Source organism: Brienomyrus brachyistius, chromosome 6, assembly GCF_023856365.1.
Source record: "Brienomyrus brachyistius isolate T26 chromosome 6, BBRACH_0.4, whole genome shotgun sequence".
NCBI lineage: Eukaryota > Metazoa > Chordata > Actinopteri > Osteoglossiformes > Mormyridae > Brienomyrus > Brienomyrus brachyistius.
This window is the reverse complement of record NC_064538.1, coordinates 2,208,427-2,230,621: the sequence shown is the minus strand read 5'-3', so window position 1 is coordinate 2,230,621 and position 22,195 is coordinate 2,208,427. Positions and strand designations below refer to the sequence as shown.

The following is a 22,195-nucleotide window of genomic DNA, read 5'->3' as shown; positions in this document are numbered from 1 at the left end:
TGCGGGTGCGGGTGCTGGTGCTGGTGCGGGTGCGGGTGCGGGTGCGGGTGCTGGTGCTGGTGCTGGTGCTGGTGCTGGTGCGGGTGCTGGTGCGGGTGCTGGTGCTGTCTGTACATCCTCCATGCTCATCACTGTGTTTCCCAATGGCTTCTTTCTCTTTCCTGCTTCAATATTCAAGGGAGGATTCAGACCCATACAGGTAATTGGAAGTTTCTGGAAATGCATGGTTTAAGGGTCGCGACCCACCCCCCCACCCCCCCCACCCCACCTACCGCATTGCTCATGCTGCAGACTAATTTGGGCAGCAGCCTTCCCTGCCCCCCCCCCCTCCCATTTTTAGTGTTTTGTTGATTTGTCCGGCTCTGAGTCTGGGTACGCCTTGTGGAAAGTTTATCATGACTTGTTTATATATAGATTTTGTCGGCATATTAGACAGTGTTCCCTCACAGTGCACGTGTGAGGTTTCTTGTGCTATTTAGTTGAATGAGGGTCACCATTAAGCAAGGTGGCCTTTTTAAAAAAATAATAATAATAATAATAATAATTTTTTGCTTTAGCGTTGATATTCTACTTAAAAAAAAAATAATAAAAAAAAAGAATAAATAAAAACACAGATTTGTCCAGACCTTCGTGCGGTGAAGTTAGTCTGGTCAGAGAGCTTTGAAGGCCTTGTTTTCATTAAAATTCTTTTCGTGTTACTTTCTTGTGTCCGTGAACAATGAGGCGTTTGAAGTTGTGCTAGTGCAAGGCGCTCTTCCTGCTGCCTGTCGGACCGCACATGGAAAACACTGCAGCGTTACCGCACGTGCCTTCCTGTCATCCCTCAGCTACTGGGGGGTGGGGGTCTCATTTACGGCTCCTTTCTGTGATTTTTTTGTTCCGTGTTAAACATGCATGTAGCATGCCGAATCAGAATTTTGTTAATCGTGGTCAAAAGGGTACGCATTTTCGGGAGACGAGAAAGTAGCAGGTCTCGGGATCAGCCCGCTTTCAGGTTTGTGGTGGAGTGCCAGGTTTAACGGAAGCTTGTATCTGTTAGTCATCTTTAATGTTGCCTCGTTTACCTGCCCACCTCATCTACTCACCAAAGCTGGCACAACGAGCTCACCTTTACCTCCAGATGTGTGCGGCCCACTGATACCACGGCCGTGATTTTCTCATTATTCTGGTCAAACATTTTCTAGTTACGCTTATGTTTGAAGAAGATCGTCCATTTAGCATGGAATAGTTTGCATATGAATGGGCGTGATCAGGGAGCCCCTGGTACGTAGCCTTTTACACTGTGACGGTCACAGTTCCCGCTCCCCTGTGTACTTTCCTGGTTAATTATTTGTACGGCACTGGGCCGATACCCTGCTCTGCTCTGACCTTCAGCAGTGCTTGGCCTGACTGCTGCTTCACCGCAGAGGGTTTTATCCCATTATGCCCCCCCCCCCCCCCCCCCATCCCTACTGGTAAGGATGTGGAGCATGTTGGACATGAGGAGGGTCGCGTTCCTTCACCCTTCTTCTGAGCTCGCAACAAGTCCCAGAACACGAGAGCTTCCGTTGAGCCTTTGCAGAGTTCCTGGTCTGTAGCCGTGTGTGATGCAGATGGACTGAGTGGGCTTTTGTTTGGTTGCGTTTGGCTCTGAGACAGGAGGGGTGCTGTGCTTACAGGTGAGCTCTGCGTCCGTGCCTCCCCGAACTCCACTTTCCTTCTCCCCTTATGCAGTTCTTTCAGAGGGCACAGATGCAGCCGGCCAGACCCACCCTCCCCAGTAGCAACCCTGCCCTCCGGCCCGGATCACAGCCTCCAGGGCCGGCTGTGTATCCCAGCAACCAGCCCATCATGATGACCATGACACCCATGCCCTTTCCTTCGCCACAGACTACGCAGTACTACATCTCCCAGGTGGGGGTTGGGCGGGGCCTGTCGGCCTGCTGGGGGGGGGACTTAGATGCATGGAGATCATCTGTCTTAATGCTGTTGCTCTTTACTCTCCCTTCCACAGTATCGCCCTCCCACCCCCTATGTAGGGCCCCACCAGCAGTATTCCGTGCCGCCCCAGTCGCCAAGCACGTTCTACCACAGCCCCGGGCCTGGGGATTTTTCTGGGCCATACTGTGAGTGGCCCCCCCTTCCGGCACACCTGCGCCCGTACAGTAACACAAAGGCCGCCTGCGGTTTTTAGATGAGGTTCTCTGTATCTGTAACCCCTCCACTTTTATGGGAAGTTATTAATGCTGACATTCCCCCATTTTGGAAAAGCAGGCATTTTGAATAATCTCTAGATACTCTGTGGTCATTGCTGGATTATTTAATTGAATCAACTTACTCCATGTTAATTATACACAGTGCAGTATGGAGATGTGAAACAAATCAGCTTTCTTTCTGTGATTTCTCTGGTTATAACTCACTGTCGCCACCCCTCCTGTTCAGCGGGGCCTTCTTACTACCCTAGCCAGACTGTCTACACCCCCTCCCCCCAAATCATAGTGCCTACACCACAGCAACCTCCACCCACCAAGAGAGAGAAGAAGCCGGTGAGTCTGGGTCCATGGTGAGGGGTCCACTGTACTGTGAGGTTCACATCTCCTTCTCATTGGTTACTCTTCATTGGTTTCTGTTAAGTGAGCTGGTGATTGGCCATAGTGTAGCCCCACCCACTGCGGGTGACAGAATCGAACCCCTCTCCTCCCCTATCACTAGTTTTGATGCCTTGGTTTGTGTTGCTGGATGTGAATCTATCACCCCACCAAACCTGAGAAACGTTGCTTCCCTGCAGCAGGATTAGATTCAGATTTGGTTAAAATTTCAGTGTCTTATATCTTGAATGTCATCAGGTTTCAAGGAATTTTTCCTTTGAAAATGTGTTCCAAATGATATACAGTAGGTTAGTTCTGTCTCATTATGATGTTAAATAGTAATAATAGATGTAATTTCATATAAGAAGATATTTAAAAATACTTCAGCTGAGACTGCAATTGTTTACTTAAACCTGCCTGCATGTTGTTTGGCCCCTTGAGCCTTGATGGATGGTGCTGTATGGGACCCCCCAGTGGTCAGCGCTGACAGTCTGCCTTGCGTCTCCGCCCCAAGTCATTTTGTCGTTTCCTTCTGTTTTTTTTTTTATTTTCAACTTAGATACGTATCCGCGACCCCAACCGGGGCGGTAAAGACATCACAGAGGAGATCATGTCGGGAGGGTCCGGGAGCCGAAACTCAACCCCTCCAGCTGGGAGACCCTCCTCCACCCCAACGCCGCCGCAGGTAAGGAGGCTGACGGCACAGGCAGCAGGGGGTGTAGCGGGGAGGCTGCGGTGTAACCCGTTATGGTAGTGCTGGTGGCGGCCGTGTGCCCACTGAAAACCTTTACACTTTGCTATTGACTCGCTGAAGTAGGTTCCCCCAGCAAACTAAGGTCACTGCTCTCTCCTCAGGCCGTAGTGAGGTCCACTCTTGGTTTACGTAAACATGTTTATCCCAATGAAAGAGGGTGATTTCCCATTACAGAAGAGCAGGAGGTCACAGGCATTGCGTAACCGCTGTGCTGGCCAGGACTGAGCGTGACGCCTGCAGCCGTGATCCTGTTACACCTCGCCCTGGTTTCCGGTTGCCTGGGCAGGCGCTTGGCTTCCTTCAAGCACTACCTGTGCCATTTATGCAGAGCTCCATGCTACCATGGGAGGGTCTCCTGGCCGCACTGTCTCCACCATCCTCGGTTTCCACTGTTTGCTCGTCCATCCAAATGTGTTTAGAGAGCTTGCTAGTGATTCCCATTTAATGAGGCAACAGCTTAAGCTACCGCATCCTATCTGGTCGCCCTACAGATTTTTATAAACAAGACAACATGTTGATCTGTCATCAGTGTTCATTATTTTGAAAACATCTTCATACCAAACACCCAGCAGCATCTAAGAATTCACATTTTTGGCATCGTGATCTTGGCTGGTATGATGTTTAATCCCTCTAGTTGCTATATTGAGGTTTCTGTGTATCTGACTTCACCCTCAGACAGGAGTCGTCACTGGCCAGTCAGACACGATGGGAATGTCTGGCTATCCGAAGTTTTTTGTGTAGCTCAGTGGGTAGGGGCTCTGAGCTCGTGATCAGGTGGATACTAGTTCGAATCCCACGGTTGGCAGAATAGTGTCACTGTTGGGCCCCTCAGCAAGGCCCTTAGCCTCAGTTACTCAATGGACTGCCATTCTCAATTCTCAATGAATTAAAGTATCTGAGTAAATACAAGTGTGTGTGTGTGTGTGTGTGATGTCTGTGCATAGAGGGCACACACAGCGCTCACTTTAACGGTGGATGTAAAATTACTTTTAATAAGGGGTTCAGCATAGCATATTTTTAATTGTTTAGTATCGGTGACATTAAGTCTGATTATTCTGGTCTGTTTTTTTTTGTTTAATGTTAAACAGTGAGAACCTGAGGAAATTATCATGTCATATACATGTGATGTAAATGGACATTATCGCACCAGTGAGGCTTTAATATCTACAGATGCATTTGGAAGTTGGCACTTAACCTGAATTATGCTGAACGCCTTCAGTGTAGAAATATGTTAGAAATGGGAACAGCTCACAGATGCCTGTGATGTTCGCAGTGCAGTGTTTTGAAGGCAGCACCGCTAATTTGATAGAGCACCTGAAAGGACAGCACGCTCACTGAGCCGCCAGGCTGAAACCTTAAAGGCGGGTTCATAGGCGTACACACGGACGTGTCCATGTGGAGTTTTTATGATGTGCGTTATGTCATCATGCTCTTCTGGGGACAGCTTGGCACCTGAAATTGGAGTCCTCGCGGACAGTGTGCTCGCAGCTCTGGACGCACTGCGCACATGCAAGCATTTCTCCTCTATCCGTGTTGGAATGATGTAGCGTGCGCAACATGCGCATGCACACAATGGATTTCCTTTATGACAGTGTGTGCAGCTTGACCAGAGAAATATTAATGTCTCTTTGTCCGTATACGCAGTGTGGATGTGCAAGTGTTGTGCGTGTGTGGAGAAGCACGAACCAGCCTCAAAAGGAAAACGCTGGACTGTGTGGTCTAGGGCTGCACGATTCTTAAAAAAAAAAATGTGAATCCCGAATTTTTTATTTTTTTTTGCTTAGAATTGAGATCACGATTCTCTTTTTTTTCCGTCAAATGTAAAAGTTTATTACACTTATTAAACTGCAGAAGGAAACACGACAGAACACAATTGTGCCCAAGCATGTGATTGATCCAGGACCGGCATATCAACTTCTGACCATAGAAAGGCAGCACTCAATTGGCCATGGAAGTATGGTAGCCAAGACAGCCGTACCAAAAGTCCCAGTGACTGTCTTTGGTGCTTGGGTACTTTGTTGATGTGGTTTTGGAAATAGCCTGCTGCTGAAACACAACACAATCGCCGAGTAATGACCTCAGAAAACAACAACTAACAAGGTAATAAATAATAATAATGAATGCATGAACAAACCCATAATCTGGTTTGAAGAAGCAGAGAACAGGATAGCAAAGAAATAATGTATTTTGTATAATATACTAGGACAGCACGGTATTCTCTCAAATCCGTCTAGGAGTGATTTAAACGGCAAGGATGGAACTGATTATGACTGTCTTGGAGAATGCATGCAGCACATGCAAAAGCAGTGGAGGTAACTGATTTTTAAACAGATACTAGATAATCTAGAAAGGGAATTATTAAAATTGCTAAACCTAATACGTTTCTTTTTTCCCATGACAAGAGTAAAAATGTTTTTGCAAAACATAAACTCCCTTCACTGTAATGTCCGTACCAAATTGAAGGAAGAAAAAGCCTGGTCTTAATCTAGCTGACTGGTGAAGTAAGAATTGGATGTGCACAGCATGCGATGTTGGTTTTAATAATGCGCATCGTGCTGCCATTTCTCAAATTCAGTACAAAATATCCCGTGATGTCATTCAGCACCGGTTCCAGTTTTTACACTAGTAGAAAACCACTTTGAAAGTACCATACTTTTGGTATGAATAGTACAATACCTGGTGCGGTGGAAAAGCGTCCTTTAAAGAGAGTGCAGAATTATGTTTTTTGCAGCAGATGTAATGCAGTGCAGAAGAACTGTTGTAATTTAGAAGTTAGATCGCATACAGGTGTGACTCGAGAGTGTATTTTTTTTTCTTCTTTCGATTAATTGTGCCGCGCTAGTGTGATCACGAGGCGGGCAAACTTCCTTAAGACAATTACACGGCAAAAAGCAGAAGATAATTGGATTCACTGGAGTTATCAGCGTTGGAGAATGCAGTGATTTGCTGACATCTGGGCAGTTATTTGATTTTCTTAATTTCTGCTTACATCACTTCTAAATGGAAAAAAACTAAAGTGGATTTAACTGAAATTCTTGGAAGAGTTCACATTATTGTTTTTATTTGTAAGATTTATTGAAGAGTAGCTTGTGTACTATGTTCAAATAGATCATTAAAGGAAAGGTTATTTTCTTAATGCAGGAATGCTTAAGCACATCTTAAAGAATGTTGTAATGTCCCTTAAAGGCTCTTCTGGTAGTTCTATAAAAAATATCGGAATTGTACTCTGTATTTGCAGATATTCTGTCTTAAATGACTGTGAATGGGAGCGCAAAATCTTGCCCAGGGCACTGCATTATGTAATATTTGTACAATCCAGTGGGTGGTTCCTTCTCAATATTGACTCAGAACTGACTTAATATCCAGTAACTGGTGATCAGACAGCATTGAATTCTCTTACCTAACTAGTAGTGATGGGCATTTTGCAAAAAAATTACTGACTGAATTTCACCAATCATTGGGCCTTTGTAAAATCCTTAATCTCTCTGTCTGCCTGTCACACAATCGTAACAAAAGTTCTCTGGCTTATAGACTACCCCATTTATCTCCATACAAAATAATGTCACTCGTTGCTGCAGAAGGATCACTTAAAATATTAACAGTACCCATGAAACTAGGGCGGAATGATATGGGGGGGGGGGGGGGGGAACACATTGTGATATTTGCTCTTTTTGATATAAATACTGCAATATTTATAAAACGAAGTTGAAATGTTCCGCGAAATTAGTTCCATTTGACTGTAATATAATCTGGTAGTAGTGTAATGGTAGTTTTACTACAGTTCGGTATGTGTCATGGTTTTTGGACCATGGTTATGGTATGAATTTGGTATCTTTAAGAAGAAAGTAAAAACACATTACCCTTTAATTAAATTATGCACCCTATTTTTCATATAAGAACTCTCAATTAAGGAAAATAAATTGCATCATGACTGACTAGGCTGTTTGTCTACTGCATAAAGTCAAGGAGAGGAAAACATTAACATTGAAAGTGCTTCCTAACTTTGATAACCTGTGCATGCCTTGTTTTTTCTTTGACGAGAATATATACAAAGTGAAACATATCACTGTTAAAAAGCAACCACAGCCGATCGCAGTGCAGATAGATAATCAATATTACAAACTCCACAACCCAAGAAAACACAGGATGTTTTTGGTGCTGCAGACCTGCATAAAGAGGGCAAAAAATATGCATTGTGGCGTGTGGTTGAGTCATTCTACTGTAGGAGATATCGGCTGTCTAAAGTACTCTTAATTAACAGCGGCTATCGGTTCATACTGGCACTGTGGCACAGACAAACACACTAACACGATGTTCATGGTTACTCACACATTCCGTGGCAAACCTTAGTTACGACATTGGCAATTAACAGATACACTAACGCGCACGTTAATTTAAACCGTTGAAAGATAAGCCGCTGCCCAGCTGCACAACGTCACCCTGTCAGCCGGTTGTCGACGGTGAGTGGGATGTCATATTGCTGAAACGTCGTCGGTTACGTTTGAAGTATGTGGCCACCTGTAACCCGAAGACGGACCATTTACGCCATCTGCTGTTAATTTATCGATTTTTATAATTTATCATGACATTTAAAATCTAGCCCTCAAATAAGTTTTTTTTTTTTTTAAATGTATTTTGGGAAATAAGTCTTGTATTCGTGCCAATACCTATAGGAAAATAACAGGCGTATCATAATACCATATATCACATATACGCATTGAACCTACAGGAGTGTATCGAAGCATTTGATAATATTATGTGTATAATTACACCCCTAGTTCTTACTGGAAAAGGCAATCATTTCAGATTCTGGTTAACTTGCTAAAATTTCTCTACTGATAGACTGACAATTCAATCTTATGTAAAACGGTTCACTCTTAAACTTCAAAATGGCTCGATATTCATTTGTATGTTGTGATCTTTCTGTTAATGTGCCTGAAATGTCTGAAAACTGGTTTAAAAAAAAAAATCCCAAAAGATGCCGGTGGGTTAAACTGGGCGATCAACTGGCAACAGGTGATTTAAACGGTCAGTGTCCTGCGTAGCCCCACTGTAGCAGTATCCAGTGCTGCACATGTTTACATCGCCACAGTAACTGTTAACTTGAAAGACTGCAGCACCAGAGCAGGCAGGCTGAGTTGAACTGCAAAGCTACCCCTGATATCTAAATGATGATTGGATTTTTTGAGCAAACGCTGGTTAGTCTAATGTTCTCGTAAGTAAGTTTTCTGTTGGAGAATCTGTGCTTAGGGTGTGCTCGGTGTCTGTGATTTTCCTAGCCCCTGCTCCCTGGCTATGGCTGTCACTTTGCTCTCCTCCTGCTTATGCAGCTCCTTCCTCCTCCTGCCCTGAACACCTCTTCCTTCCAGCCACACAAGCTTGTGTGGTCCCTGTTTGGGACGTCCCAGTAGTCTGCCTGTCCTTACTACTGTCACCCCTTGCAGCTGAGCGGCCAGACGCTGGATCTGGGACACGTCCTGTACGGCACGGACCCTGGCCAGCTCGTAACTTCAGTCATCGACTTGAAGCCAGGTTAGTCTCTGCTGCACGGTTCACATCCCCGCCTCGCTGAGGCTCCCCCTAATGGCTGTAGTGAGCGCGGCGGGCGGAATTAATGTGTCAGGATATCGGTCCTGTGCTCTGTTATATTTGGTGCTTATTGGTCTGGACTTGGTGGCTGTTTCTCAACCCGGCTCTCTGCTTCGCTCTTAGTCGACGACAAGCCAAAACTGGACTGTGTCGTGCAGAAGCCCCCCTCGCCCGGAATGGGGCTGCCGGAGCCGCCCCCTGAGAAGAGGGACCCCGACGTGCCACCCACAACGAGCGTAGAGCCCATCTTCCCTAGCATGGCTGCCACTTCTGTCGGTAGCCACAGTCAGCCGGCGTCCGTGGGGGAGCCGGCCGCTCCCGTTCCCGTTCCGTCTCCTCCCGCTGCCCCCGACCTCTCAGAGCCAGTGGGGCCGCTTCCAGAGCTGGTGCCAGTCGTGCCGGCTGTCAACGGTTTGAACGATCGGGATGTTGATGTCGACCTCCGGAGCTCGGAGCTGGTGGTGTCTCCTGCCCTCCCCCAGGACCAGCCCCCACCAGAGGCCCTGTCACCCAGGGCAGACCCTGTCGAGACCCAGGTCGAGGGCATCGCCATCAGCTCGAGCTCCGCAGCACCCCCTGCCGCAGCTGTCCTGCCGGCTGCCCTGACCGCCGCTGTCGCTGCTACCTGTACCGCTGCTGCTCCCCCGCCCCCGCCCGGCCTGCTGCCCCCTGTCCAGGCCGAGCCTCCCTCCGTTGTCACGGAAACCAGCGAGGCAGACATGGTGCTCAATGACAAAACCGACCCTGTGCAACTACCCAACTCTAGGAAAAGCCCCACTACAGGTGTGTACAGAGCTGTCTTAGAGGGCTGCTTTAGGAAGCACTGCCTCCGGAATGTTCCATCGCGAAGCTGCTTATTCCGGCTGTTCCGCTCGCTGTCCCATTACATATGCAGGAATGCAGTTGAAATCTGTGGTTAATTCTAAATGTGCAAAGGCAGCACCAGAACTCTGTTTTGTGACATTTGCCTTTTATTGTGTTGTTAAACAAAAATATGGAACTATTACACGTGAAATGACGGGTTTTGTGTCGCCTGTGCTCAGCTCTACCTGCTCAGACTGTACCAAAGACCTGGGCGAGGCCGAGGGAGGCTCCCGCTGCAGGAGACGCGCCGGACGAGGATACGGAGCCCAGCGAGGTGCATGGCGTCCTGGTGCCTTATGGACAGAGGCAGACTGCTGCTGCTTCTCCATCTCTCTCCCTCATACTCATGTCTGCCTCTCCCCCTGCTTAGGCCCAGCCACCTCAGGAAGCGCCCAAGCAGGACGTGACCCATGGGCCGGCCCCGGAGGCAGAGCCCGAGCCAGAACCGGACGTGGTGCGCGCTGGCGCCCAGGACCCGGAGGTGGAGCACGTGGGCCTTCTGCCGGAGGAGAATGGGGAGCGGGACCCGGAGGCCGATCCCCTGGGGAATGGGGCAGGGCACGCTTCGGAGACTGAGAGCAGCGACAGCGGGGTCACCTCAGGGCTTCCTCCGGACGTCTCGCAGGAAGGTGAGTGGCTGCTGTATTCCCATCTTACAGGCAGCCTGCTTTAGTTATGCCCGGTGGCGGCCCTTTGCCCGCCGTGCCCGGTGGCGGCCCTTTGCCCGCCGTGCCCGGTGGCGGCCCTTTGCCCGCCGTGCCCGGTGGCGGCCCTTTGCCCGTCAAACCCATCCTCCTGACGTTCTGGGAATGTAATGATGCCACTGTCTGCCTATGGATCATTTCCACTCCCAGGATAAAGGTCACTTTCCGTGTGGTTAAAATTCCTGTTTCTCAGGGGGTGTGATGTTTACGTCCCTTTAATGCGCTGTTGGAAGCTTTCCACTTGGGGAAGTAAGATCTGTTGTTTTAACATGACTGTAACATTGAAGCTGCGCCTCCGTTTTCAGAGCCAGTGGAGGTGGACGGGAAGAGGCAGTACGGCAGGGACTTCCTTCTGGGCTTCCAGTTCATGCCAGCCTGTGTGAAGAAGCCAGAGGGGCTCCCCCCCATCTCTGACGTGGTGCTGGATAAGGTGAGTGTAGCAGGGTGTGGATTTCTTGTGCCCGTATGACAGTAGCGGCTGTGTGCAGCCTGCCGACTGACTTCTCGCTCACTGTTCTCACAGATAAACCAAAGCAAGCAGTCGTCACGGCCGGCAGATCTACGCGTCATCTCACGGGGCCCCGACTTCACCCCAGCCTTCGCCGACTTCGGCAGACAGGGTTCCGGCGGAAGGGGAACGCCGGTAAGTCAACAACCACACAGACGCACGTGTAGGATTGCAGACAACTTCCTCTATGAAAAAAGAGCAAGTTGTGGGAGGCGTAAAGACAATTTCCCTACGGGGATCAATAAAGTGTCTTATTATTATTATTATTATTATTAGATATTTTTGATACAGACACAGAAACTTCCAGGTGTGTTTGCACATCATCTCACAGTGGGTGTTTATCAATATGCGGACGTGACCATTTTTTGTGTCCTGTTTGACGCCATCTTCCCTTGCCGAAGTTCAGTTCCAATACCTAATAACAGATGCACGGAGTGTGGTAAAAATCCCTGGATATTGACACATATCAGATGCATCGGTTTCATCCTCATCAACAAGAACAATCCCATGATTCATTGTGAATTCTTGGGATGCAAGTTAGCAAAACTGCTCTTGCCAAGACCACAAGTGTGTTCTTCGTGTTCTGAGTATTGATAAACACCCAGTGCCTTTTATGGTTCCATGGCTAGTTTCTCAACCTCTTCCTTAAATACTTTTTAATGGTGCCTGTTGTGTTTCCCAGCTGATGAACGTGAATCTGAGACGGCCTCTGCCACGCAAGATTATCACCAACGTGTCTGTGAACGATGAGGTGCAGCTGAAGAAGGCGGAGAACGCATGGAGGCCTGGCATGAAGAGGGAAGGGGCCCATGGACGACCCGGAGTGCCAGAGGACGCAGGTTAGCCATCTGCACCACCTGCGAACCCAGGTCGTGCTTCAGATGATCAGCTGAAGCTGATAGCACTGCTGCTTCCTGCCCACACCACTGAAAAATTAAAAATGTCTCTCATGATGATTTTGCTTATTAGAGTTAAAACATTTAGATAGTTGAAATGAAATGAAATTCTCTTTCCATAATATCTGTTTAAATTTGTTTCCTTGCTCTGTGACAAGCCAAAGTAAATATGTTGTTTGTGGGACTTGGACAAATGTGGCCAAACCAACCGCAATCATTGAGGCGGCCATATTGGTGCCTACTGGCTGAGACTAAACGATCACCCCGCCCTGGTCTCTCCCAGGATCTCTTCCGCAAGGTGCGCAGCATTCTGAACAAGCTGACGCCCCAGATGTTTAATCAGCTGATGAAGCAGGTGACGGACCTCACCATCGACACAGAGGAGCGGCTGAAGGGTGTTATCGACCTGGTCTTCGAGAAGGCCGTTGACGAGCCCAGCTTCTCGGTCCGCTTATGGCAACATGTGCCGCTGCCTCGCCACGGTGAGCCCCGCCTCTGGTCTCTGTGATAGTTGGTAGCTTGCTGCCCTTATAAAATGCGTGCACAGGTGATGCTGAGATGGGCGCTGGTGCAGAGTGGGGACTGCTGTTGACCTCCAGTGACTCGACTGTGTGGGTTTTATAGGCCTTTTGTCACAGTAAGAACTTAGTCAAGCATTTTATGTGACCTCTGGAGAAGTCAACGGTCACCAGTGCCGACTGCAGAGCAGTTGGTGGTTAATGAACTGGACTTATAACATGAAGGTTCCTGAGTCTGGTCCCTTAAGTTCTGCGGTTTTTCTAGTGAAATCTTCAGCTGCAAAACAGGCTGGATAAATTTTAAATGTGGGGAAAAAACACGGACCCTGATGCCCATCTTCAATCTCTGCAGCTCAAAGTGCCAATGGCCGACAAGCCCAACAGCAGCGTAAATTTCCGTAAGCTCCTGCTCAACCGCTGCCAGAAGGAGTTCGAGAAGGACAAGGTGGACGACGATGTGTTCGAGCTGAAGCAGAAGGAACTTGAGGAGTCTACCTCAGTGAGTCTGCTGCCTCTGCCTGGTTTTTTGCTGTGTTGGAGGAGCAGGTCGTGCTTGATATTCTGGACACAAGGGGAATGGTTGTTTTTCCCTTTTAAAGATGCTGGCCAATAATGCTGAATCTCACATGACTCGAGCCTGGCGGAACTTCATCCAATCAGTCTGCTTCTGTTCTACCACACCCCTTTCAGAAGGCCTGGTTGTTCTTTGCTGCCCTTTCCAATACTGTACTGTCTAACAATTTCTACTTCTACATACCAAAGACCAGTGAGAGGGAGCGGCTGCAGGAGGAGCTGGAGGAGGCCAAGGACAAGGCTCGCCGGCGCTCCATCGGCAACATTAAGTTCATCGGGGAACTCTTCAAGCTGAAGATGCTGACGGAGGCCATCATGCACGACTGCGTGGTCAAGCTGCTGAAGAACCACGACGAGGAGTCGCTGGAGTGCCTCTGCCGGCTGCTCACCACCATAGGCAAGGGACCTGGACTTCGAGAAGGCCAAGGTACAGCGAGCCGCCCTCCCAGAGCTCAGCGTCCCTGCTCACACATGCACGGAATTATGCATAAAGATGGCCTGTAATTAGTGCACATAAACAAGGCAGTGGTCAGTGGTTATAAAAATAGGCACTATTCAGGCGACGTGAAATACAGGAGCCCGCGTGAGGGAGAGAGTTCAGTCAGGAGCTCTTGGCCGAACATCCTGAAGGACAAAGGTAGCCTTGATTGGGTCTCTCTCTCTGGGAAGCAGAGGCGACGTGGGGATGCTCCGTCTGTGCTGAGCGCTGGCCTGTCCAGCGGAAGGAACAGGAATGTGAGGAACTGAATGCTGAAAGGCTGCTGGCCGTGGGAGTGAGGGGAAGGGCTGGGGGGGGGGGGAGCTGGCCTGGCACAGACTCTGGCTACGGGCTTAAGGTCTCTGCAGAGTCATGCGTTATGGAGGTCTGCATCTCTCATGTGCGTCTGGCTCTGTAAGGTCGATGTTTCAATGATTTTTTATAACACCGTTGATACATAGTTACACGTGCACTTTGTTTCATCGTTTTATGCCGGATTGCCTGTGCTGTGCTATCAAGGTAATTTCCTTCTCTGCGCATCGGTGTTACTCTGAGTGATTTGCTTTATAGACTTGATGGATAGAATGCGTTTCCTGCTTGGGTTGCTGTTTCACGATGCTCTGCGTCTGCACTTGTTAGTGTTCTTTACTCGCTCTGCAGTGCTGTCAAGTGCTCAAATGGGAGTAGTTCTCCTGAACGGAATCACGGCCTACGCAGTGAAATCATGTGCCTAATCTTTTAATACGATTATTGGTCCGGTATGAGCTGTGAAGTCTAATAGTGATTTTTGTGCGTTGTCCTTCATGGGAGGTCATGTTCCGATCTTGCCGCTGTTTTGTCAGACCCTGTCGGCTTTATTGTGGTCACATCAGGACCTTCTCTCTCTCCCCCCTCCACACCCTCCCAGCCACGCATGGACCAGTACTTCAACCAGATGGAGAAAATAGTGAAGGAGAGGAAGACCTCCTCACGCATCCGCTTCATGCTGCAGGATGTCATCGATCTGAGGCTGGTCAGTGTGCGTTTGTCTGTGAATGAAGCCTGCTGGCGGGGGGGGGGGGCTGTGGGAGGTATGCCGGGGGTATGAAGGGAATCCCTGGCCCTGGGAATTCATTGAGGAAACCCCTCAGACCTGTGTGTGACTGCCCTTTAATTGCATTTTTAAGGTTTTTGCCAGTATAACTGCACAACATTTGCGAGAACTTGTGCTGTGTGCCTGTTCTTTCTCCCAGAATAACTGGGTATCGCGAAGGGCAGACCAGGGCCCAAAGACCATCGAGCAGATCCACAAAGAGGCCAAAATTGAGGAGCAGGAGGAGCAGCGCAAGGTTCACCAGCAGCTCCTGTCTAAGGACAACAAGAGGAGGCCAGGTGAGAGCGGCTGGCCAACGCTGGGCCCGGGCGCCGCGGAGAGCAGCCAGACCCCCTTGGTGTGACCCGTCCTTTGCTTGTTGATTTCCTCTCCAGTGGCTCAGAGGGACGAGACCTGGAATACTGTACCCATGACCAAGAACAGCAGGACCATAGACCCCACCAAGATCCCCAAAATCTCCAAGGTGTGCCTACCGCCCCCCCCCTTCCCCCAATCACCACTACTCAAATTTTACAGTAAAAGGTGGCCGTGATGTGTTAAGTTTGCCGCATCGGACTGTAGGCACAAACTTTTTTCCATGACGCTAAAGTGTCATCAGCACAGCGCCCTCAACTGGCAGACAGGTGGTACTGCGCAGTGCCCCGCTGTCTCAAGTCAGTCCAGAAGGGAATGTATTAGCATGCAGCAGCGGCAATGTGTAACAGATGGGGAGCAGTATTGTGTAGTGCAGGGTTCTCCAACTCCGGTCCTGGAGAGCTACCGTCCAGTAGGTCCTCTATCCTACCTGGCTTCTGATGAGCCACACCTGCTCTCAGGTAAATACCAGGAACAGGTGTGACTCATCAGAAGCCAAGTGGGACAGAAAACCTGCTGGATAGTAGCTCTGCAGGACTGGAGTTGGAGACCCCTGCTGTAGTGTAATAACACAGAAGCATGTTCTGTAGGCTTATAGGACTATTTACCTTGGGACAGGGCTGTAGGAGACAAGGAAGCAGTTTTTTTTTCCTTTGACGAGGTGGAACACAGCAGCATAATCTTTCTCTCCCTCTCTCTCTCTCTCTCCCTCCCCAGCCAACGATAGATGACAAGATCCAGTTGGGGCCGCGAGCTCCGCTCAGCTGGGTGAAGGGCAGCAGCGGAGGAGCGGGAGCCAAAGCCACAGAATCAGGTGAGCTGTGCCTGTTGGGGAGGGGGGACATCCAGGCCCCTCTAACAGCACTAATTAAGATTGGAGGAAACGGCGCCATCTGCTGTCTGCACTTAGATCTTCAAGAGTTTTGCCAAACCTGTTCAGCGTTTTAACACTGCGCCGCCCTCCCCCATCAGAGTCACGCTCCAGCGCGAGCAGCCTGAACCGGTACTCCCTGCCCCAGGCTGCCGTCCCGCCGTCCAGCACCTCACCCTCGCTCACGCCAGACCTCGACGCCCGCAGGAGCCTCAGCAGGTAACGTGACGCCCGTCCGCGGGCACTGAAGCCTGACTCTGAGCCAGCCTCGCTGGCAAGGCGAAGGCTGGTGTTTAAGGGTGCAGGTATAATCTTACTGCTGCTGCTTGTCCTGAGGGGGGGGTGGATGGATGGATGGATTTGTTTGTTTGTTCGTTCATTCCTTATTGATCCAGAAGGAAACTTAAGGGATGCAGAGCTCCTGACAAACAAAACAAAACTTTAAGAGCCGTTGGCTCCTAAACCCGAAATATTTAGGAGCATCTCAGTCACATGCCCGATGTGAAATAAATGACACGTACTTGCTTGGCACGTTTTGTCTCCGTTCTGATTCACTCTTCCTTTTCTTCCTCTTATCGGATCTGCCTGCTATTGCCTTCTGCATTCTTATACATAATGACCTAATAAACGACACAGAAATATGCAACATGTAAGCAAGACAGCCGGGCTGCTGGACGTGAAGCGCACGCCCAGACATTGTAATAGTAATTAAATTTTGCCGGTAAAGAAATCTGGGAAATGGGTGTTGCTTACATTTGTTGAAAGATGTTACAGAAGGAAACTGCATATAAAGGTGACTGTGTTCAAGTGTCATAGTTAAGGTTTAAACCCGAAGCCACTTTCGGGTTTAGCTCCCTGGTATTCTCGCTTGCTGACGTATGTGGGGGTATGCGCATCTATACCGAAATATTCCAGAAAGCGGCCTTGAGTTTCCCAAGGAACTCTAACGTTGACGTGCTGACTGCATCGTTGCATTTCTGGCCCTTGTGCACCTGGTAAAATTCCTGCATGAACCGCTACAGAGATGCGTTGGCATGACCTCAGGCGTCCTTCCCTTTCATCGCAGCCGCAGCTCTGCACGCGAACGCAGCGACAAGGTGTCGAGTCCGGCAGCAACAGCGGCTGCACGGGTCACCCCCTTCCCCCGGGGCAGTGGTGGCAAGGAGCCGGCAGAGAGCCAGGTCCCGGAGGAGCCGTGCAGGGATGCGGCGGCCGCCCCCAGGCAACCTGCTGTAACTACTGCGGGGGAGAAGGCTGAAGTGGAGAGTGGAAGACCCAGGGAAGCAGGTGAGGGAGGGAAGCCTCATGCAGGGCCTTCAAAAAGCATTTGTCCCTCTTCCTCGTCCAGGCTCTGCTTTGTTGTGGGCCAGTTTCAAAATGGGTTGGATTAATTACTATCAGCACACAATATCCCATAACAAAGTGGAAACAGGATCTTAGATGTTTTTGCAAATTTATTGTAAGCTAACATTTCCTGTTTAGTACTCGGACCCTTTTCTGTGACACTAGACACTGAGATGCATCCCCTTTCATTGGGTCAGCTTTAATAGCTTGGACAGTCCAGTTGTTCTTTATACCGCTCCGTGTTTCCCAAGGAACTTCTGAAGTCGGGTTGAGCAAAAAGGGCTTGTGTGTCTGCAGCACTGCCGGTCCCTGAGGTAGCATGGCTCAAGGGAAGCCGGTCCTCAGTGTTAGACGACAGGCTGCTCGCCTGCAGGTTCTCTCGTGGCACTTAGTGACAGGGCTGAAATTGAATTCCAAGCCTGGCGACAGTGAGCTGCAGACTGACAGTTTGCGGCTGTCCAAATCGCTCCCCAGAAACCTCGGGGGCCTACGGGTGCCACTGTGGAGACTCTAAGGGTCACAATGCTTGTCGGTAGGGAATTTTTAAAATCAATTTAGCAAAAATTTCTAAAAGTTGGTTTTCACCTCTTTCATTTTGGAGTATTATGTGTCGATATCAGTCGATGTTGAAATGTCCATTAACGAAAAAAAACAGCTAACTGTCAGATACTAGGTGTAGAGCGAATTTGTCTTTGAGCTCATAGTGTGTGTGTCTGCAGCACTGATCAGTGTGTCTGTCTCTCTCCTGTGGGCCCCGGTGCTGCAGTGAAACCTGAGAATTCTCCAGACAAGGCTCTCCTGTCAGAGGAGGAGATGGAGAGAAGATGCAGGTCGATCATTGATGAGTTTTTGCACATTAATGATTACAAGGTAACTTTGCAGTGTCCCCCCTGCTAAATGACGCATGAACCTTACTGTCTACTCATTTATTATGGTGGGACCTCCCTGCTGATGTGCGTGTGTGTGCGTGTGTGTGTGTGTGTGTGTGTGTCTGCAGGAGGCGCTGCAGTGTGTCACTGAGCTGGAGCAGGGTCCTCAGCTCCATGTCTTTGTGAGGGTGGGTGTGGAGTCCACGCTGGAGCGCAGCTACATCACCCGTGATCACATGGGCCAGCTCTTCTTCCAGCTGGTCCAGGCAGGCGCCCTCCCCAAGGTCCACTTCTTCAAAGGGTGAGCTTGACGACCCGTGTTCCTCTTAGCCGTCTGTAGAGGTGCCCGTGTCCGTGTGATGTCAGAGGAGCCATGCTGTGTGTCGCTGACCGACGTGGCCGCCTCTTACCCGCAGGTTTGCCGAAACCCTGGAGGTGGCAGACGACATGGCCATCGACATCCCCCACATTTGGCTGTACCTGGCCGAGCTGCTCAACCCCATGTTCCGAGCCGGCGCCATTTCCCTGAGGGAGGTGTTTAGGTGGGGTGTCTGCACCGCTGTCCGTCTGCATGTGCATGCATGCGTGATTCTCTCTGGCTAGCAGACTCTGACTCTCCAGGTGCTTTAAAAAGCATGGCACTGATGTGTGCCTTACATTGGAGTTTATGCAGAGCCAAACGCCTGTGTGCACATGGTCTAAACAAATGCAAGCTTGTCATTTCCTGGATGGGATAAGCACCTAGGCGCTCTGGGAGACTGTACTGTTCCTCCTGCCTTGCTCCTTCGCTACCCTGCCTCTGCTCAAATGATACTAATGATCTTTACAATTAATTGTCTGTTTACCTGCAGTGAATTTAGCAGACATTTGCTTCCTGTGGGAAGAGCTGGGATATTATTTTCTGAAATATTGCACCTTCTATGCAAACAAATGGTAAGTGCTTGATTTGTGCCTTCACTCAAGTTTGTGTTTAAGTGTAGCTTACTATTAAATACCAGTTTTTGTAAGAAAACAGACATCATGAAAAACATCTGTCCTGCCACAGAGCCATAAAAAGGTGGGATCCCTGTGGAGGGAATCTAGCCTGAGCTGGGCGGAGCTCTTGCCCGAGGGAGAGGAGGTTCACGACTTCATTGCTGACCACGTAAGCCACACTCCCCCCCCCCCCCCATCCTGCCGTCTGGCCCCTGCCCCGGAAGCTTCCGTGCTGACTTCTCTTCCTCCTCCCTCCAAACAGAAACTAGAATTCACCATCTCGGACTGTTCCAGTCCCACAGAAGCCCTGTCGAAGCGAGAGCTTTCGGCCGAGGAACTCAGTCTGCGACTTGAAAAACTGCTCATTGAGGACATGGCGGGCGACGAGCAAATCTTTGACTGGGTAGAGGTATGGCTGTTTAACTAGTATGTCTGCCTGCATACTTGTGCTGGTTCATAAGGGTTCATCGGGTAAATTGGTTATTTCCCATACTGTATGAATTTTTCATATACTGCCAAACTGAAACAGCTCTACTGCTGTTTCCTGTTAACTGTGCATACCCTTACTAACAGTCATAACTTCACATAACACAATTCTCCATATACCACAGTTCAGCATTATAGTATTCATAGCTAATGCTTCAGTCAGTGCCTGAAAATTTGGATTATATGTGATGTAATTAGGTCTGCAATTAAAATCATATCAGTGAAGCAAAACCCCCAATATCAGTTTATCAGTCATTATTAAAATTATGCCAGTTAAGCAAACATGTTGTTCCCAAGGTAAATATGCAGTAAGAATCAATAAAACCTCCCTATGGAATTAAATATACCGTCATAATCAATAAAACATATTGCAGTCTAGCTAAATGTTTTATTAGATTAATAATGTATATGTCAATTAAACAATTCTTATCAGGCCCATGTACATGGGTATAGTCAACAAAGCCTGTCACTATCAAGCCGAATAAACGTTATCAAATGAAGCATGTTGGTTATATCAAGCTAAATGTAAATGATTTTTTTACAATAATTAAAATACATTTAAAAACATTCAGAAATGTATTTTATTGATGTAAATGCTTGGTGCCAAGGTAAAGGTGAACTTGAAAGAAGAAAAAAAAAATCGTGATACATTGTGAAGCAACCAGAATCTTAAAAAATACTGTGATATAAATTCTTGGTGATGCCTTTGAGCACTGCCACGTGCCATAACTCTGTGTGCGTCTCCCTGTTGATTTTTCGACTTTATTCAGGAATGCCTCATCTTTCTATTGCAGGCAAATTTGGATGAGTCTCAGATGAGTTCGCCTGCATTCCTTCGAGCTTTAATGACAGCCGTGTGCAAGGCTGCAGTGAAAGGTAACTGCCTTAGCGTCTGCTCAGTCTGGCCGCCGGTGGGATCACGCGCTGCGAATGTGACGTCACGCTGCAGTGGTGTAGAGATGACGGGCCTCACTGAGATCCAGCTCTCCCTGGGAATCGCAGGCTTAGTCTCAGGGTGATGACCCCCCAGGTACACTCCTTCCCAGGGAGGTACAGTCTGTACCATACAGTGTAAGCCCTGGTCAGTGAGTCGAATACCCAGCGTGGATCCATGCATAGACAGGGTCAGGTTAGGGTCTAAAGACCTGAGGCTGTTATGTAGCGTCACTTACCATCAAGCCACTATAACACTCACGTTACAGGTGGGATTGTAGCGTAACCTGTCCTGTGCTTTTTGAAGCACTTTTACACCGTAAATGAAGTGCTCTGGTTTAAATATGGTTGCTGTTCCTTTACAGTGGAATGAAATTTAAATGCATTGAGAGATGAGCAGTTCCGCAGATGGTTGTACTGTGTAGTAGTTGCCTTTATCCAAAGCTACAGCACTACTTTTGTTCTTACAGTATCCTGCGCTCTCTTCGTCCTGATTGGAGGATTCTTTATTAAAAACAGTGCATGTCTGTGTGACACGATTTCTTTCAGGGGAGAGCACTTCCTGCAGAGTGGACACTACTATTATTCAGAAGAGATTGCCTGTGTTACTCAAGTACCTTAACTCGGATACCGAACGGCAACTTCAAGCACTTTATGCACTTCAAGCATTGATAGTCAAACTTGATCAGCCTCCCAGTAAGTATCCCCTCCGCCCCATCTGCTGATCAGTGCTGGGGTCTCCCCTCCTTGACATTTGAACTAAAATTCAGGTCTGGTTGTCATTATTAGTTTCCTGCTCATTTACGGTGTTATCATGTTTTCCCCTCTCTCCTCAGACTTGCTCCGGATGTTCTTTGACTGTCTTTACGATGAGGACGTGATATCGGAGGACGCTTTCTACAAATGGGAGACTAGCAAGGACCCTGCGGAGGAACTGGGAAAGGGCGTGGCCCTCAAGTCAGTCACGGCCTTTTTCACCTGGCTGCGGGAAGCGGAGGAGGAATCAGAGGACAACTGATGCAGAGAGCAAGTCTTCAGCCATGAACGCGGAAACCTGTCAACGGGAAACAAAAATATGCAGAGAACCGAGGGCTTGGTGGTCATTAATCGTATGGTACGGCTCTAAGGTGATCAGCAGCTCGCTTGACGTGGATTGGCTGGAGCATCATATACATGTATTATTTATAGAGAATATTTCATTTAAGATTTTTTTAAAACCTTTTTTGTTTACTTTTTAAGAAAGACTTTGAAAATACAATTTCTGTGCATCAAAGATAATAAAACATAGATTCTGAACTCTTTAATTTATTATTTTTTTAAAGACTGCAAATAAGGACTTGTAACTTTTTGCAGATGCTGAGAGGATGGACAGGCCTCAAAAATGATTGAAAAATAATACTGGAGATTAGAAAAACGAGAATTGTTACGGATCAGCCTCCCCAGTCACAAGCTGTTTGGTTAGGAACAAATTGAGCTGCTGTTGCAGTGAAGGCGGAGGAAGGCGAGGTTAGCAGTTAGCAGCCAAAACACCTTCCGCTTCTACTACGCTTTGCTCTTTGTGAAATGTGTATATTCCTCCAAACAGGCAGAAAAGGCGTCCTGGAAACAAAACGACTGCAAATGAACAACCCATGTTACTTACAACGGAAATGAGTGTATAGCAACTTGTAAAAAAAATAATTAATAAAAAAAATTAAAAAATGAAAACAAACACTATCAAGTAAGGTTGCTGAACCTGAAGTGTTTATCGGTCTTCAGAATTAAAGCAAATTTAAAGCTTGTAAATACATTAAAGAGAAAACCAATATTTAAAAAACAA

General features: G+C 48.2%; 1 protein-coding gene across 1 annotated transcript in view; it reads left to right on the top strand.

The window, feature by feature from the left end:
- eif4g3b (eukaryotic translation initiation factor 4 gamma, 3b) overlaps positions 1-22,195 on the top strand; it is a 36,259-nt gene extending 14,064 nt beyond the window's left edge. The window contains 33 exon segments of the mRNA XM_049018455.1: positions 179-199; positions 1,714-1,893; positions 1,994-2,105; positions 2,422-2,525; positions 3,127-3,252; positions 8,766-8,853; positions 9,034-9,693; positions 9,954-10,048; positions 10,145-10,403; positions 10,784-10,908; positions 11,002-11,121; positions 11,669-11,785; positions 11,787-11,825; positions 12,166-12,330; positions 12,332-12,364; positions 12,753-12,899; positions 13,163-13,375; positions 13,377-13,400; positions 14,359-14,463; positions 14,684-14,822; positions 14,919-15,007; positions 15,616-15,712; positions 15,871-15,988; positions 16,836-17,056; positions 17,880-17,983; positions 18,111-18,283; positions 18,399-18,524; positions 18,834-18,915; positions 19,028-19,126; positions 19,220-19,366; positions 20,238-20,319; positions 20,926-21,072; positions 21,213-22,195. Of these exon segments, the coding sequence (XP_048874412.1) occupies positions 179-199; positions 1,714-1,893; positions 1,994-2,105; positions 2,422-2,525; positions 3,127-3,252; positions 8,766-8,853; positions 9,034-9,693; positions 9,954-10,048; positions 10,145-10,403; positions 10,784-10,908; positions 11,002-11,121; positions 11,669-11,785; positions 11,787-11,825; positions 12,166-12,330; positions 12,332-12,364; positions 12,753-12,899; positions 13,163-13,375; positions 13,377-13,400; positions 14,359-14,463; positions 14,684-14,822; positions 14,919-15,007; positions 15,616-15,712; positions 15,871-15,988; positions 16,836-17,056; positions 17,880-17,983; positions 18,111-18,283; positions 18,399-18,524; positions 18,834-18,915; positions 19,028-19,126; positions 19,220-19,366; positions 20,238-20,319; positions 20,926-21,072; positions 21,213-21,394 (4,539 nt within the window). The 3' untranslated portion in view covers positions 21,395-22,195.